This window comes from Cynocephalus volans, chromosome 11 (assembly GCF_027409185.1).
Source record: "Cynocephalus volans isolate mCynVol1 chromosome 11, mCynVol1.pri, whole genome shotgun sequence".
Classification (NCBI taxonomy): domain Eukaryota; kingdom Metazoa; phylum Chordata; class Mammalia; order Dermoptera; family Cynocephalidae; genus Cynocephalus; species Cynocephalus volans.
In genome coordinates this window covers 100116451-100135522 of record NC_084470.1, presented here as the reverse complement: position 1 = coordinate 100135522, position 19072 = coordinate 100116451, and the positions used below count along the sequence as shown (strand labels likewise).

The window sequence follows — 19072 nt, the reverse complement described above, 5'->3', positions numbered from 1 at the left end:
GTCTTTTTCGTGACTGGCACACAGCTAGTGAGTGCACCGGCCAGTCCTATATAGGATCTGAACCCGCGGCGGGAGCGTCGCCGCGCTCCCAGCGCCACACTCTCCCGAGTGCGCCACGGGCTCGGCCCAGCACACAACAAATTAATTAGCCTTGCCATGCTTCAGTTTCCTTACCTATAAAAATGAGGATAAAAATACTTATCTTATAGGACTATGACGATTTTATGCAAAATAGTGTATACAAAGGGTCTAGTATGCTGCTTGGGACATAGGTACATGGTAAGTTTTAGTTCCCTTCTCTCTCCCTATCTATCAAGCACACCTCATGTTAGTATGCTACATGGTGTTAACAGATGTTTATTTTTAAGAGTAAAATCCATAATCGAGATCATTTAAACCTAAAGTTGTTCAAACGTTGTATACTGGATGGTTCTCGTGTGTATAAAATGTTTTGGGCAATATTACATTTGGGTAGCATGATGAAGCAAGATTTTCAATAAGATCTTTAAAATGACACTAGTAAATAGCTAACTAGATATAAATGAAGTGGCACATTCCAGCTTATTCTCTCCACTTTCCCCCCCAAAACAACAAACACTATTGGATCTCAAGATTACTTAAACCCCTTCTGTGGAGTGAGATAGGGTACAATCTCTAAAATGGGGGAAAATAAATCATATCCCATAACTTAAATTACCGCTTAAAAGTGCTGCAATGTTATAATAAGCACGGTTTCAACTGGAGAAAACACAGGAACACTGTACAATGGTATTACCTTCAATATTCTGGTGGTCTATAAAAGGCGCTGGTCCCCATATTCTAACAGTGCCATCATCTGAGGCGCTGGCCATCATGGATGGAATCTGTGGGTTCCAGCTCACACAGTTTACTGTACGTGTGTGCCCTGTCAGCTCCGCAATTGGTAGTTCACTACGTTTGTGCCAGATGTAAACCTTGTGATCTGAATATATAGTAATTCAGAGAAAAGTCAGGGAGTTGTTTTACATTAACAATTCCAACCAATCTTAAATTTATCATTCACTATGCATAGAACATATGATTCTTGATTACTAGACCTTAAAGGAGAACAAATATAACATGAATAGTTTAACAAATTACCTTATGAAAAGCTGTTTTAATAAAATATACATTTTTCTCCTGTTAAGAGCGATCAGCTCCCATTAAGTCACCAAAAAATCTATCTGCAATATTCTGCCAATGCATGAGTAATGAATAATTACAAATCAAGATCTTTAAACATAAATGGACCCAAGACAGAGATGATGATAAATTCTTTGGAACTGAGAGGTGACAGAAAAGTAATGTATACAAATTCAAAAACAGTAACAATGATAGCTAAACCTTTATTGCATGCTTACAGAGTACTAGGTACCAAGTACTTTATGTCTATTATTTAATCTTTACCATCATCCCATGATGTTGCTACTATGCTTATGTCCTTCTTATGTATGGTGATTGAAGCAATGAGAGGTTAAGTGACCTGATCATGGTTAACAGCTAGTAAATGGTAAAAGTTTGGATTCAAATCCAGGCAGTCTTGCTTAAGAGCTTACTACTGAGTCTAGAGAATGGTCCCATACCTGCACCATAATACAGCTTTCTAGTAGACTATTTATAATCTCATGAAGTGACCATAAAAACCAAAATCCCCTACAGCTTTCTCTGTAATGAACTAATCTTCAAAAAAAACAACCAAATAGTAAAGAGTAGTGGTTGAGAGCATGGGCTCTGGAATCAGTCTACCCAAGATCACATCCTTCCTCTATCACTAACTAGCTGTGCAATTCTGGGCAAGTTACTCTTTGCAACTCCATCTGTAGATGGGTATACTTCCCTCATCAGGTTGTTATGAGGATTCAATAAGTTTGCATACGGAAAAGTGTTCTGAACAGAGTAAACAGCATAAATTACTGTGAAGAGATTAAGTATGGGTGATGGTTCTTAAGCAAAAGGCAGAATCCCAAAGAAAATTAGAAAGGTATTTAATCTGACAACGTATCAGAAAACTACGTGGTCAATGTGGAGACTCTCAGTGGGTGTACTGCCAACTGAGGAGAATTTAGAGAACATGCCCTGGTTTTAAAACCTCTGACATAAAGATAAAAAGCTGGCACTGTATCAGAACATTTTTGTTTCTGAAGCAAAAGCTAAAAGGCACTAAACTGAAGAACGAAATTATTGTTTCTTAGAAGGTATTTGTTGCTCAACAGTTTTTGAAAATAATTTTTTTCTTGCATAAAATTAGAAAAAAAGAAAAAGAAAAAAGACAGATTAGCTTTGTTTCTTACTGAACTGAAGCCCACAGAGGAGGAAGAGATCCAAGGCTTGAAAAGTGTGAATGCAATTAAAATACTTCTATATATGGAGGAAAATGCATTTGTAAACACATAAGAAGGAGGTTTGCTGAAGAGGCAGAAAAAATAGGATTTAAAGTAGTCAAGGTCAGAATGACAGGCTTTATAAAAAGCTCTGCTTGCTCTATCAGTCTGGGAAATCCACTGCTTATGCAAAAGTAAAAAATAAGTCTAGTTTTTCTACATATTGCCAGGACAATGAAAAATCTTGAGTGATGGTACAACTCTTTTGGGAAAAAGTCTCCTAATTGCCTTATTTTATACTGGCATGTGGGGATTTGGAGGGTCCTTGAAATACATTCTTTGAAGATAAATGGCAAATGGATTACTGTAGTCATTTTGGGAGGTAATATAATATTAACATTTAGAACATATTTAGAACCATTCTAAATCACTTGAATCATGAGGAAACTTAATCTTTTTACTTCACAGTTGTCTCATTTTTAGCCTTAAACAATAAAATGTAGTTTAAATTATATTATTCATCAGGCTTAGTGTGGGCTTTAAAAAAAAAAAAAAAGAGTTTGGCACTACTGGGAAAAATGGTAGCCTTACATATTTTTAAGCACTTTTAGGGTACATATTTTTAGAAAGAGCCATGGGGAATTCTGAGGCATAACTAAGAGGGAAAAAAACCACCAGAAGTAGGATTGAATAGAGCATAGGGAAAGAGATCTTGGGAGTAGGAGGAACTAAAAAGTAGTAGGCTTAACCTATCTAAACCACAGAAAAAGTCAATTAAAAACCAATGGAGGGCTGGCTGGTTAGCTCAGTTGGTTGCAGCAAGGCCTTGTAACACCAAGGTCAAGAGTTTGGATCCCTGTACCGGCCAATTGCAAAAAAATAAAAAACAGAGAAACCAATATAGACTCTGGAAGACCATAACATGATTAAAAAATAATTTGACTGGAAAGATGTGAATTCAAAATTGTTACCTAATAAGCCACTCTTCTCTCCTCCCAATCTTGTCTGACAATGATTTTTTTGGAAAAAAAGAATAGATAAATTCATACACTTTGTGTTAAAACCTAAATCCCTAAATGTCTTTTTCCCAATCCTTATATAATCTTCTTCTTAAAGGAAAAACTCGTGTCTCACTTTATGAACCCCTTATCTACTGAGATCAGTTTTTTGTCAAGATAGGGATAGTGAACATCTTACATAATAAATGAAACTTAATGAAAAGCGTTTACCGATATAATCTAGTTCCTTGGTCTATCTTATACAACTAGATTCAGTATTTTTAAAAGTGACTTAAATAATCTGGTGCAATAGTACCTAGAACAGCACAGTGGGTACTCAAAAGTGTGTTGAATAAAAATTTGCAGTAATTTGTCATTAGTTATGTTCCTATCACCTTAAAAAGTACACTAAATTTTAATACTGCCTCACTTATCTGTGCTTGCATATTTTAAATACATGTTTTATAAATTAGACTGACTTCTGGCATATGCCTGCCTGAAATACTGATGCTTTTAGACTGGAGAATAAGTTTATTCAAAACGATAGCTATAAGGCCAATTCTGTTAACTGCAGCTTTTCTGAAACCATAAGAATTATCAAACTGAATTATTTTCTATGGCCACTGAAGAAATACTGAAGATCTAACTGTAGTCAATCTGTCCAAGTTCAGGTAAAACATCATAATTAACCTTAACTTTTTATGTACTACAAACCCTTGAAAACCATCAGTCTCATAAAAAAACAAGTAAAACAATTTAAGTAAATCTTGATTTGAAACATGCACCAAACACACCACTATTTAGTTAGAACAGGCACTACTGATTGATGACAATAATGAGGGATCAAGTTATCCCCCCCTCCAAAAAAGGAAATTAACAGTGTGCTGGATAAATAACTCATAAAAAAATTAATATATTGAATTTGCTTGAAGACATGGCTACCTGCATAAACTGAGAGAGAATCACAGAAGTGAACCAAAAGTGACACAAACAGCTTACCTTCACTGCCACTGGCGATGAAGTCTTCATTATGGCCTCCAAAACATGAATGAATTGTATAAAACCCTTGTGTAACACCTTGATACTTTCTGACTAAAACTCTGTCCTGCAAGTCCCATAAATGAACTCCCTGAAGGCAAAAGACAATACATGTGTTTGTTCTATCTTAAAAGAATTTTAAAAAGTAACCTGTGACTATCCCTTTGCCTATGGAACATTTTCATTTTCCATTTATGCAAGATGCCCGTGTTCTAATAAATTTATGAGTGATCCTGCACATATGGATCAAACTCATCCACTAAAATTTAATAAGCAGAAATATTTCTTAATGTATACTGAAAATCACAATTAAAATAAAACTTGTACTAAGCTGAATTTTTCTGAAAATTATATTAATAAACATACCTGAGTAGCTACATTTAACAAAGCTAATCGGCCATTTTTTGAAATAGTAAAAGACATAATAGGATGATCTTCTTGTACTCTGTAACCAGAAAATAATTTGTCAAAAGCAATGCATTAAGAGTCGAGACATTCAAATTATCAAAATATAAAATGTTCTAGTTTAAACAGGACAATTTTGCCTGCAATCACTATTATACACTATACTTCAATTGAGAAGAATTTGGGTTAATGATTACTAAATACTACCTGACCATCAATCCAAATTACTAATCAAATCAAAACAAGAACAAAAACCAAAATAAAAACTGTTCTTCTGAAAAAGCAACTACACATTTTAATATAAATCAGATTATAATTGTTGTTTAATGGAAACAAAAAATAGTTACATGTTCCTATCTGTAAGGTCCTCGAAGTTATATCCCCGAATTCGCTGGTGTGTGTCTGATGCCAGAACAGTCTTCCCGTCGCTCAAGCACCAAAGGCATTGTACTCTCACCCCTTCCCAGGAGTCAAGAAGATTACCATCTAAATCCTGAGCAGGAGAAAACTACTATTAACTCCCTTACTGAATAGCACTCATAAAGCAAACAAAGAACCAAAAGAATCTCTTAGCAATATCCTTTAGTAATAGGTTTGTTGTTTTCCTGAGACTGATCTCAACCTGACTGTTCCAGAAGTGTTTTTAACCATGAGAATTTGAATATAGGCCAAACTACAACAATACCTAAGGGCGGGAGGGGTGGGAAGACCCTCTGTAAATCTATCTTCCCTTCAATAACCCAACATGCATAAATAAAGAAAATACAAAGAATGAGACAATCTCTAAGTTCTAAGTAAAGTCTCACTTCTATTAGAAAGTAATCTAAACATTCCTTTAAAATTCACTATACTGGGATTTGCCCTACAATTGTGGCACGGGAAATTATATGTGAAAAGACTGAAACATTTTATAGTTTTATATAGAACTTAGGAATCTATTATGACATTTTTCAAACTTTTCCTGAATTTCTAATGTGCTCTATAGATCAAAGCTCTTACAGTTATTATCTCACTGAACATTTAAAGCTCTAAGAGGCATTACTGTTCCCATTTTACAGATTAGAGAACTACCAAGTCCTGTATCCTGAAGGTTTAAGCACTGTATGGAATAGCAAAGTCAGCTGGAACATGGTCATCTTGTATTCAGAGAATTAAGAACTAATGGTTTAAAAAAAAAAAAAAAAAGGAATTCATTAAATTGGGGGGGAGGAGGGAAGAACTAATGGCTTATAATCATGATGAGATAATACTACACTAAAGTCCATGAGTTTTAAGCCAGCTTAATAACAGAAACTGATAACTTGTAATGGCTATGTAAAAAGTCTTTATGATAAATGATCTTTGGCTATATTAAATGATTTATTATGTTGTTTTAGTCATAAAAATAAATCTGAAAGTGCCAAATGGAACCATGCAAGGCAGAGGTATGAGACACAGAACCTAGACAGGATAGTAATGACACTGCGTCTGCATCAAGGTCTACCTTGTAACACTTTTTACCTGTTACTTATTTTTATCATTTCAACAACCCAAGTTAAACAGGGCAGTTATTGATCAGAAGATACCTCCAAATAAAGACTGAAAAGTTCTCTGGCAGCACTTGTCACCACTTTTACTCCTCAAATATTTAAAACAGTTTACTCGTGAAAATTGATGAAATCACTTTCTGTCAGACCCAGAAAAAACAGAGCCGGGAAAGGCTTGAAGAATGGGGGCTCATGCTTATCTGTCTGAGAAAAAAAATGGTTTCCAAGGACCTCTTAAAAACCCATCAGAACTCCCTTCACACATATCTTGCTTTATATGTACACGTTTCTGTGACAAAGTTTATCATTAGACATTCTTTGGAAATGCAGTAATTTAGATAAGATGCTCTCCAAGAAGAATCTGCCCCGTAATGGCATTTCAACCAATGAACCGACAACAAATCTGACTCTGAACCTCTGAAAACCAATGAACTCTGTTTCCAAGCAGCTTATGTTAATCTCTCCCTTTTTGCCAATAAAAACTTTTTCTTGCCCTTCCCTCACTGAATGCATTTATGGCTTGCCATGGTATGCATTCTGGATTATAATCCTATTTTCTATTCCCAAATAAACTCAACGTATTTGGAGAAAGTTTTCTCTGATGTGTATGTTAATATGCTCATGAAACATACTCATGAAATTCAGCTTTTTTTTTTGGTTACAAAATTTCAAAGGGCTAAAAGCCTCATGAGAAATGAAATACTCTTTTCATTCTTATAAATTAGAAACTTGTTTGTAAGAACAGAAGTGTTTAGCAAAAATTTTTTGTTTTACTAAATTCAAGGTATTCTATAATTTAGTACAAACACTTGAATGGTTAAAAAAAGAATGAAACAGAAGAAAAAATAACAAAATTCTATTGGACAGTGCTTATCTAGGAGGATGGCAAAGTAAATCTTCATATATTTAATAAAAGATACTGAGTTAAGTGAATTCTTTATTTAAACAAAACTAAATTTGCTTTTAAACAAGGAAAAACTGGGAAGGGGCACTGAATACTCACGCACTGATAGAACTGCCCACGCTGACCTCCAGTCACAAAGCGCTTTCCATCTGGATTCCAAGCCACACTTGTTAAACTGTCTTCATGAGACTGGCTCATTTTTGTCCTTAGTTCTCCAGTCTAGAAGGAAATACAACTATGGATAAGACTTTCGAGATACCCCTCTAAAGGTGCTATATAAAGAAAATAATTAAAAAAAAAAAAAAAACAACAATAGTAACTGGGATATCTGGTTAGTTTGATATTTCTAATTAGAAAAATAAATTGCTTTAACTGGCCTTAAAAAAAAGACTATAGCACGCAGAAGAGAAATTAAGAACATGAAGAAAAACCCACAAGTTGAATAATGCCTGGCATAGGTGACCCAAGGGGTAGACGTGATAAGACAAACTGCAGTATCTTTCATCTTAAATCAGTTACATTAATAAACTAAAAGGTTCAATTTTTCCCAAGCAAGATGATGAAAAGTCCAAGGCTACATACCTATTCCTTTTGAGCTTCAACTTCTCGGTCCAAAGTTCTTTATAAATTTTACTCTAAAACTGCAATTAGCAATTCCTCAAAAACACAATTAAAGGGTAAAAAAACTATGCCCTTAAACTAGGCCAAGGGAAGTCTAAATTATGTTAAATTTCATATTCGAATGCTCACAAAAAAGGAGGGAAGATGGGAAGAGAGAAATAAAAGTTATTTTTCTGATACATAACCCCTTATTTCAATTAAAAGCAACAGAAAGAAAGAGGAATGAATCTTTGTGTTGTTTGTAATAGCCATTCTACAGCATTTCTAAGTAAGAATATTCAGTGGTCACAACCTCAGATATCCTCCTGTTAAGTTTTCCAAGTTATTCAACTTAGAAGGTATACACATACCATTTAATCTAGACTTGATTTCATTTTGTTCATGGATTAGACATAGGATCTGAGAGATAATAGCTGCCCTTGGTATAATAAAAAATAAATGGGTATAATTTTCTTGTGAGAAATGGGTGATCAAAAGTAGAAATAAAGTGAAATCAAAGGGTATGATTAGGAAATGGGGCAAAGTACTAAAAGAAAAGAGGGCACAAAAACAGAAAACCAGATGTCTCCCTTAAATTGAAAAAAGTTCAGTGACCTAAATCCTTCCCCCAGATTGTTTACTACTGGCCTTTCTGGGTTGCTTGATATAAACAGTTAAAAGCTTAGAAGTGCAAATACACATGCAACAGGTAAATCCTTGACATTTTATACCCACAAACACAGTACGTTAGTTAACACTAAATTCTGAAGGCAGAAATGGTCTTTTCTTCTGTTATGCTCAGAATAGTAAGTACGTGAGGTTATTAGATTATTAGAAACTTCATTAAAAGACCACCTTTTTAGGACAAGTCTAAGTATATAAAGTACTGTACAATAAAAGTTATGCTGGAACACAGTTTAATTGTCAAGAAATTCAAAGTGGACTCAATGGAAGACTATACAGGTTCTATAAATTAAGTCTCTGTTATAGGATTAAGACTACATACTTCTTGCCCTTGAAGGGAAAAAAGAACTTGGATGGAAAAAAAATTTCTTTCATCCTTTAGGTCAGATTCATGTCAAGCTCTGTCTTGAGAGAAAGCCATCTATTCCATGATGTTTTGCCACCTCCCTGAACCCAATTACAAATATAACACTGATTAAATGCTGGTTTGATAAAAATGATATAAAAGATATTTTGGAAACAACTGAAGATTCTGATTATGAAATAAATATTAAAGAATTATAGTTACTGTTCTTAGATATGACAGTGTTTGATTACGTAGGATGTTATTTTTTAACAAGATGTGCTTAAGTATTTAGGGGTAAACATCACATCTGTAATTTACTTTCAAATATTTTGGATATGGATAGATATGTAAATATGTATGTATGTTTGTATGTATCTATGCATGTGTGTACATATAAAATATCACAAAATGTTTAAGGAAATGACTAAGTAAGGAAATCTTACTATTATAATAGCAAAACTGGAATCACATCATAGCATTTTCAGGTACGCCTTAGTACTCATTCTGTCCTCTATATCATCTTTGTTACTTGAGTCATTTCTGAGGAAATTTATTTTCACTCTCTTGTTAAAAGTCCCTGGGCTCAAAATCCTATCCCATCAAGTTATACGTTTATACCTGAACCAAAGCCTGGACCATTCCTTTGCCTAAGGATTAAGAGGAAAAAAAACAAACACTTAACCAGTTTCAAAAGATTTTTAAGTTATAACTACAGGGTTTCTAATTCATGGTCTGTAAATAATGGAGTGAACCTAATGCTGACTTTTATAAAAAGGGACCCTGGATAAAGTTCAAGTTTTCATTTAGAAATAGTAATAAAGCCCTTAATAGTAAGAACTGAAAATATTATTTAGCTTCACTAAATTAGCTCAGAATATTAAATATAGATAAGGAGATGGTACAATTACTGTTAGAATGAAAAATTTGGTTTAATGCTGATATTTCACACTTGAAAGGTAAGTTTTGTGTACAACTATAAAACTATGAAACAACTATAAAATCTTTTCTGAGGCACCACAGTAAATAGTATAAATTCCATAGGACAAAGCAAAACATCCTGAAAATGCTTATTAATCATCTTTTCAAAAACTCTTTCAGCATAATATTTAAGTTTATAAATATGGACACTTGGGTTCCAATTGAAGAAATACCTTCTGTAAGAGCTACACTATAATAATTTAGGTTGAACAGCTCTGTTAATCAAGAATAAACTTATAATGAATATGTGCATTGTGACTATGCTGTACTTAAAGGCTAACCCAAGGATGGAACTTGCTCACTTGTACATTCCAAAGCCAAAGCTCAGAGCAGTCATCTGGGCCACAAGCAACAAGATAGTTGTCATCTGGACTCCATGCAATATAAGAAACACCATAAGCATGTCCTTCTAATGTTTTAAGCAGTTTTAGCAGGTGTGTATCCTAGGAGGGAAAACAGACAACTCAGTTAACTCCCATACCTAAAGTCATTGTTTTATATCACAAGAACTGCAAAGATGCACTTTGATAATATAATTTAATCTGAGGAAGTTTCTAGACCAAATTTTCCCCTAAGTGAAACTCTTAAAAGCTTGCTTCATAAAGACTTAATCACACTGCAATGCCTACTAAGCACCGACACTATACACAAGGCATTGTGTGCTGGATGGAAATACAAAGATGACATAGTTTGCCCTCAGGAAGCTTTCAAGGGAACTGAAAACAGATGGGTATAAAAAAAGCTTCCTCTTATTTATTAACAGCTTCACTGAGATATAACTTGCCATAAAATTCATCCTTTTAAAGTGTACAATTCAGTGGTTTTAGTATATTCACAGAGTTGTGCAGCCATCACCACTATCTAATTTTAGAACATTTACATTATCCCAAAGAGAAACCCCATACCCATTGATGTTACTCCCCATGGCCCCCTCCCTGAAGACCCAGGCAAACACTACTTTCTGTCTCTATGGATTTGCCTATTCTGGACATTTCATATAAATGGAATTATACATGATGTGGTCTCTTATAATTGGCTTTTTTCACTTAGCATGTTTTCAAGATTCATTCATGTTGCAGAATGTATCAGTACTTCATTCCTTTTCATTGCTGAATAATATTCCATTTTATAAATATACTGTATTTTATTTATCCATTCAATCAGTTGGTGAAACATTCGGATTGGTTCTACTTTTTGGCTATTATGAATAATGCTACTATAAATATGTACGAGTTTCTGTATGGACGTATGTTTTTATTTCTCTTGGGCATATACATAGGAGTGGAATTCTTGGGTCACATGCTAATTCTATGTTTAACATTTTGAGGAACTGCCAAACTGTTTTCCAAATGGTTGTGCCGTTTTACATTCTCACCAGCAAAGCTACCGCTTTAGTGCTAATATGTACTAGCACTATTCACAAACAATCTCACATAATCCTCACAAATCTAAAAGGCAAGTATTATTCTCTCCCCCATATTACAAGGGAAGAAAATGAAGGTTTAGTAAGGTTAGAAATTTGCCTCTGTTTATAGTACTGGGGATGTGAATCTCGGCTACCTGATACTAAAGCCCATATGTCTAAGCTATGCAGGCTGAACTGCAGGATGCAAATGTATAAGTGGCAAGTGACAAGGCTGAAAGAAGTGACATGTTCATTTTAGGCTAAGGAGATAAATTTTATCCTGTGGGTGAAGAGCCACCTAAAATGTTTTTTTTTTTTTTTTTTTTTAAAGATGACCAGTAAGGGGATCTTAACCCTTGACTTGGTGTTGTCAGCACCACGCTCTCCCAAGTGAGCTAACCGGCCATCCCTATATAGGGATCCGAACCCTTGGCCTTGGTGTTATCAGCACCACACTCTCCCAAGCAAGCCATGGGCCAGCCCTAAAATGTTTAAGGTAGGGAAAATGTAATATTTGGCTTTAGGGAAGGAACTTGGACAACAACATGGAAGGTGCATCAGAAGGAAGAAAAGGACACCCATAACGAGTCAGTGCAACAGGCACAGTTAGCAGCCACAGTGCCAAAGAAATGAGGCCCTGAATCAAGATGGTCAGGACTGAAAGAGGTCAGGTCAGAAGACTCTTTGGAGATAAAAACGACACGACAGAATGTAAGAAGAAATGTTCAAAAACAACTTCCAGATTTCTGGTTTAGGAGATATGGATGGATGAGGACAGAAAGTAGAGGAAGTAAGAATTTGGCTAGAGGTGAGAAGAAACAATGAGTTAAGTTAGTCTAAAGACTTACTGAGTCCAGTTTTGAGCCTACAGGGAAATTCCAACAGGGAAGACCTATAAGCAGTTACAAACAGGTCTGGAACTAATCTGATAAAATTAGGTTGAGAATTTTTCTGTCCAGAAATGTCACTGAGAAACAGGCTGTATTTACTTATTTTGTTTCTTCACTAGGCCCTAAGTTTATCATTTATACATACAATTATCTAGTCCAAATCTACACTGTTTTGACAGAACTAGTTAACAATGCAACTACTATGGAGTCTTCTTTAGGAAGGGGGTGATAGGCATGAGGTATTGATATTAGTAGTATCATTAGGTCCAAGTGGCTTGCACAATTTATTAAGCAAGTCAAATCTTTCTGACCAGCTCAAGATCTTCCAGAAACAAACGTTCATTCGCAGCAGTGCTCCACATCAACACAAAGACTTGCTTCTAAACTGATGACAAACTCCTTTAGAAATATTTAATGCAAAAACCAATAGTTTCATGCATTTTCATGAAAAAAATTATCCTACAAAAGATAAAGCTGAAAACAAAAAAAGATATTAATACTATATCTTCACAATACAGTACCTCTATATTAACTTATTCAAAGTGGAAATACCATGTTCATAAAGTCCACATGACTGCTTGGATTTTGGGTGGAATGGGTAAAATTCATTTTTTGGGCAAAGATAAGAAAAACTGTTATATCATTCTAATCAAAGTTCCATGTATTCTTTTTTTTTTTTTTGTCTTTTTCGTGACTGGCACTCAGCCAGTGAGTGCACAGGCCATTCCTATATAAGATCTGAACCCGCGGCGGAAGAGTCGCTGCGCTCCCAGCGCAGCACTCTCCCTAGTGCGCCACGGGCTCGGCCCTTCCATGTATTCTTTTTTCCACCGATTAAAATACACACAGACACACACACACACACCCCATATTAAAAAAGAACACAACTTTTCTTACAATTTTTTCAAATAGTATTTTACACGACAAAAATACCACTATACCAAAAGAGTTAAACAGCCCCAGAGGACTCACTCACGTAGTACAGCTATTTAAAAATTATAGTCTCTAAAATCCTCTATATTTCAGATTGGAATGTAAGCATTTTCCATGCTAATTTAGCCACAAAAGCCCTTTATATGTAACGCCTATTACATTCTGCATACCCAGTATTCTGACAAAAACATTCTTGGAAACAGTGGCATAAAAGTCTAACCTTAGCAAAGCATACAAAAGATTCGCCTTGATCTGGCTGATACTTAACTTCATTAACCTCATCTCCTAGTCTACCAAAAACTCTTCCCCTAAACCACCCAAAAGCCAAGGGCCACTCCTAACTAGTTTCACCTAAACAGTTCTTTACCCCTTCGACACCTAAGACTTACTTTTCTTACTTTCTCTAGGTTTGCAGTTCCCGTAGGATCTCTTCTATGAGCTCCTGTAGCACCCATTATAGAACAATCACAGTGTGTTTTCATGTGCTTAGTCTGTCTGCAGCAAAAGACTCGGCACACAGCAGGTACCTAACAAACACCAGCCAAATGAAGGGGGAGTCTGACACACAGCAGCCCGGAGAAATCCGAATAAAGCACAGTTTTGATACTGCTGCCTTTCTACTCAGACACTTTGCAAATGACTTAATAAAAATAAAACTCTGTAGAATAGTATTCAAAGACCACGACTTGATCACAAATTGTTTTTCTAGTTTTTTTTCTCACTCTTTGCCATTTCTCATCCTATTCTTTTTTGGGGGGGCGAGGGGGTGGATGCAGAGGGCAAGAACTGTTCTCTCTTTTCCTAAGATGCCCTTTTCCTGTCCGCACCTGTGTGATGCTAAGTAAAGTTCTAATGAGATACTGCCAACCTGTGAAGCTCCTCTGTGCTCTCGTGACACTTTATATACATTGTATAGTGCTTATTTCACTGCACTGTATTTCCCTTTCTAACCTGTACCTTCTTTTCACAGGGGTTCTTAACCTGAGATCTATAGAAATGGGTACAGGGATAGAGTCAGGGGTCCCTGACCTTAAATGGGAAAAGGGCACATCTCTACTTCATTAACCACAGCCTGAAAGTCCATATTTCCTTCAATCTGGAATGCAGGTAAATAACAAAGCTGTATTAGGTAGTACTAGGTACATTAGTATACTATATTTGGTAGTATTAGGTGACTCTGTTAACAATAGAAATAGCAAATATTTTCATATCATAGTTGCTGCAGATATCTTGAAATATTTATGCTCACCACTACTTCAAAATTCTGGTAGTTATTATATATGCTGCTAGAATTTATTATTTAATGTGTAAGTAAGGCAGCAACAAATAATGTATCTTTTTGTTCTATGCTGATAACTATATTTCAATATAATTGGGTATCCTCAGTAATTATTATATAATACATATTTGAGCTTGCTGTATGTTTAGGTTTATGCATTTAAGAACATTATTCTGAGAAAAGGTTCATAGGTTCTGCCAAAGGGGTACAATGGTACAAAAAAGGTAAAGAACACCTGCTTCATGGCAAAGAATGTATCTTATTTACCCTTCATCGTTCATAGCATACTGCAGGTATGCAAGAATTGATGTATGCTCTCAAACTGATTCTCTGCTTTTTAAAATTATTTCCTGCTATGGCTCCTTTTCTCTATATTTTCAACATGGGAGCCAAAAGTTTATCCTGGGATAATATCATATTTTAATTTTAAACTTTAAAATAAATTTACTTCATGATTTTAGGTGAATAAGTCCTAAACCAAATATAGCTCCTTAACCTAACTGGAGTCAATATACTTCTTTGATTGCTCAATTAATGTTCAATTGGCTGAAAGAAATGATGATACTTATTCCTAGAAATATGTAGGTCATCTGGTTATAAAAAAAAGACAAATCTGATTTTAGAAGGAACTTAGAACTTTAAATCCAGAATGCAATACTTTTCATATACATCACTGGGGGAGAAAAGGGGTAAGGCTTACACACCAGATCCACAAAATACACAAGATAATGAAGGGTTTCATACAGCGAAACGGCAATGAGTTTAACTTGTGACAGATGGACCTTGTATTAATCTGTAAATCAAGTATTCACAAAGATACAAACTGGCAAAGATGTTAATAGCAGTAAGTTTGGAGTCAAAATATTCCTGAATTTGAGTCAATTTTGCCATTTACTAGCTGTGACAGCCTAGGCATTTAACTTCTATCTCAGTTTCCCCATCTGAAAACAGGAGATGTTAGCCTCTCTCAGACTTATTCAGAGGATTAAATTCATCATCACTAGCACATAAACACTCAATAATTTTGATATTAATCTACATATATTATCTACACACATAGGAAGAGGTAAGAAGTGACAAAGATGACAAAAAATGCTCTTGAGGGGCTGGATGACAAAAAATGCTCTTGAGGGGCTGGCTGGTTAGCTTAACTGGTTAACTTAGTTGGTTAGAGCACGGTATTAACAACATAAAGGTCCAGGATTCAAGCCCTGTACTGGCCAGCCATCAAAAAAAAAAAAAAAAAAAAAAAAAAGCTCTTAGAAAAGAGTGCTATTTATATAGGTATACTTTAAAATACGTAATCAATGAATTAGATTCAAAATTACCTTCTCTTGCAATCTAGACACATACTGAAGTACGTACCGGATCAACTTGCCATATGATAACTGTTGTGTCTTTTGATCCTGTTGCTAGTTTAGTGCCATCATTAGAGAATTTACAGAACCACACTTCATTACAATGCTCTGTAAGTATCTGCTGAGTGTAACATGGGAATTGCCTCCTAAAACAAAGAAATCCACAAATAATTATTCTTTCAAAATAGATTAGTGTAAAAATAACGAAAAAGGTTAAACAATGGATAAGAGTTCTTTGGAGATCACATCATAAATTTTAAAAATAAGATACTGCATTTGTAAATCTTAAGAATCAAATTTATATCAGTATATTAAAAAATAAAATGTAACACAAGATACTTTTTAGTCGAGTCAGCCTTAGGGGCAACCAGAAATCTAAAATCTGCTTCAATTTAAAGCAATATGGTATAATAAAAAGAGAATAGGCATTGCAGTCAGACATTGAGTTTGGGTCCCTTTTCAGTCACAAACATTAATGTCTTTGGAAACTCCTCTGAGCCTCAGTTCCCTCATCTGTAAAAGGAGATTAGTAGCTACCTAAGAGGGTTCTTAGAATTCTTGCAAGGATTAGAAATACACCTAAAATTCCTGGAATAAAATAGATACTCAAATGTGATTACTAATATTATTTTATTATATTTTCAGAAGAAGTGAAATATATAGCAGGGGCCGCAGTAGTTAAGAGTAAACCCTTAAGAGCAGGGGCAGTAGTATCTGACAGACTTAGGTTCAAATCCTGGCTCAGCCACTTACTAGCTGTGATTCTGGAATACTTATTTAATCTCTCTAAATCTCAACTTTTCCAACTACGAAGTAAAGATAAAGGTAGCTGCCTTATAGAATTCCTTAAACAATGATGAAAAAATGAACGTAAAGCATTTAGATTGAGTCTGACACTTGGCTAGTATTTCATAAATGACAGCTGCCATTATATATTAAGGGCAAAGAATTCTAATTTATGATTAACTTTACCAAGTTTAAGAGGATAAAGTTACTATAGAAATGACTATTCCCATTAAGCACTCACTTTTAAAAGTCATTCTTTTTCCAGTCTCTGTATTAGCACTGACAATAGAACTTTCTGTGATAGTGGAAATGCTGTGCTGTCCAATATGGTAGTCCTGGCCACATGTGGCTATTGAATATCTGACATGTGGCTAGTAACCTTGAGGAACTTGATTAATTTAATTTGATTTAGAGTTAAATTTAAATGGTCACATGTAGTTAGTGGCTACTGTTTGTTTAAATAAAAATGTTATCTAAGCATTAATGGATAAACCTTTAAGTCTATCTTGAAAAATGGTCTTCGCTATTTTTTTCCCCAATCAATAACTTAAAAATATATTGTGTGACTTCATCAACTTGATATTTAAAAATAGATTATTCTTTATCTGGCATACATGGCAATCTACCTTAGCAGTTGGCTATCTGGAGGCTGCTTTGAACTTTCAGATTGTTTAACTATAAAATGCTTTCATACTAAACTATTATTCTACATCTGAACTGAAACATAATCAATGCTAGCTGACATTTATTAAGTACTTACTAGGTGCCAAGCACTGTGCTACATGCTTTACATATAATATTGCTAATTCTCAAAACTACCTTGTAAGGGAAGTTCTATTATCCCCATTTCCATGAGGTTCAAAGAGGGCTAATAACTTACCAGATGTCATAAAACTGATAAGAAACTGAACTAAGATCTGAACCCATGGCTAACCTCAAGGCCAATTTTCTTTCCAAATGTCATCTTTAAAATCATATTTCTCAAGGCACTGCTGGATAAAATTCCAATCAAATAAGTACTTTCGATATCAGAAAGTTTTTTCCTTCTCCTATGTTTATCAATAGTGATGTCATTTAGTCAATGAGAAACACTTTATATGTAGGTATAAAACATAATAATCCAAACAGCTAAAGTTGATTATGAGTAAAAAGATAGATCTAAAATTAGGTTAGCAAAATATCTTTAAGGAAGGACTGATTCATAATCAAAATTATAGGGCACAAATCATTTATTCTATTGACAACTGTTATTTGAATATCAGTAAAGTGGTATTTAAATTGTCATTATTTTTATCATTACTTAAATAATCTTTTTAAAAGACTAATATAATAGCTCTGCTTATTAAAAGCCTTTTATTTTTTTTTGGCAACTAGCTGGTACAGGAATGGAATCCTGAACCTTGGTGTTATCAGCACCATGCTCTAACCAACTGAGCTAACTGACCAGCCTGAAAGCCTATTTTTTAGATGTATACAAGTGATAGTTTATGTACCTTTGCTTTCAAATAAATTTAAAATTTAAGATGGTGTTATAAAAAGCAGTACATGCTGAAATAAAACTGAATAAAAAGTAGCATTTTAACCAAACTGAATCTTTAAATTGTAAGTTGCTATAAATATTTTATAATAATCCTTTATTAAAAAAATTAATACTTATAAAGCTACCTGTGGAAATATCCTTCCGTTAACTGTTGGTGAAAAAACCCACAAAATTATTTTTTAAAAAAACCAGTGTTGGGCTGGCCCGTGGCTCACTCGGAGAGTGAGGTGCTGATAACACCAAGGCCATGGGTTCGGATCCTATATAGGAATGGTTGGTTTGCTCACTGGCTGAGCGTGGTGCTGACAACACCAAGCCAAGGGTTAAGATCCCCTTACCGGTCATCTTCCAAAATAAATAGATAAATAAAAATAAATGAAAAAACCAGTGTTCCTTATAGGTCAAATTAACAAAAATATGTGTACATTAACTGTGAAAAATAAAAATTATAATATATAATCTAATGAAAACTTTTCACTCTTGAAAAGTTCAGGATTTCTTAAAAAGCTGTAATTCAGGTTTGGATCCCCGTACTGGCTAGCCACCCCCCCCACCCCCCAAAAGTCACTCTTACGGCTGTGTATACTGATTTGATGCCTGACATTACCTCCTAGTGTCTTTAGAATCTATCTTAGAGTGAAAAGTCAAGGTTGACTTGATTTTCTGGCTTGGGAAAACTGGGCAGATGGCAGCCTTTCACTGAGATAGGGAGTTCAAGAGGAAAAACAGACTCTGCAAGGATAGGTGAGAGAAAGAGGAAGTTCTGTTTTGGACTTTGCTGTGTTTAAGGTACCTGAGCAACATCCAAATTGTTGTATTAAGGTCTAAGGCTCAGGAGATAAATTCCATAGCTCTGACCTATATTTAGGAGTCATTAGGACCATAGAAGTATAACTTAAGAAGGAGAGAAAGATGAGGGAATAAACAATTCTGGAACACACATTATAAAGGGACAGGTAAAGAGGAGGGGGACCTAAGGAGCAGCCAGGAGTAAAACTAAGAATCTGAAATGTTTTAGAAGTCAGAGGAAAAGTTTCAAAGCAGAGTAATCAAACACTATGGA

General features: G+C 34.8%; 1 protein-coding gene across 3 annotated transcripts in view; it reads right to left on the bottom strand.

Moving 5' to 3' along the window:
* The window catches only part of WDR26 (WD repeat domain 26), a 41539-nt gene that overhangs the window by 6602 nt on the left and 15865 nt on the right, over positions 1-19072 (bottom strand). For 2 of the 3 annotated variants that reach the window (XM_063115448.1, XM_063115449.1), the window contains exons 7-13: positions 15691-15829; positions 10121-10261; positions 7310-7429; positions 5128-5273; positions 4742-4820; positions 4337-4466; positions 776-961 (exon numbers count right to left, since the gene is read on the bottom strand). In XM_063115448.1, the coding sequence (XP_062971518.1) occupies positions 776-961; positions 4337-4466; positions 4742-4820; positions 5128-5273; positions 7310-7429; positions 10121-10261; positions 15691-15829 (941 nt within the window). The remainder of the gene's footprint in view (positions 1-775; positions 962-4336; positions 4467-4741; positions 4821-5127; positions 5274-7309; positions 7430-10120; positions 10262-15690; positions 15830-19072) is intronic. The other variant, XM_063115450.1, reaches the window with a different exon arrangement.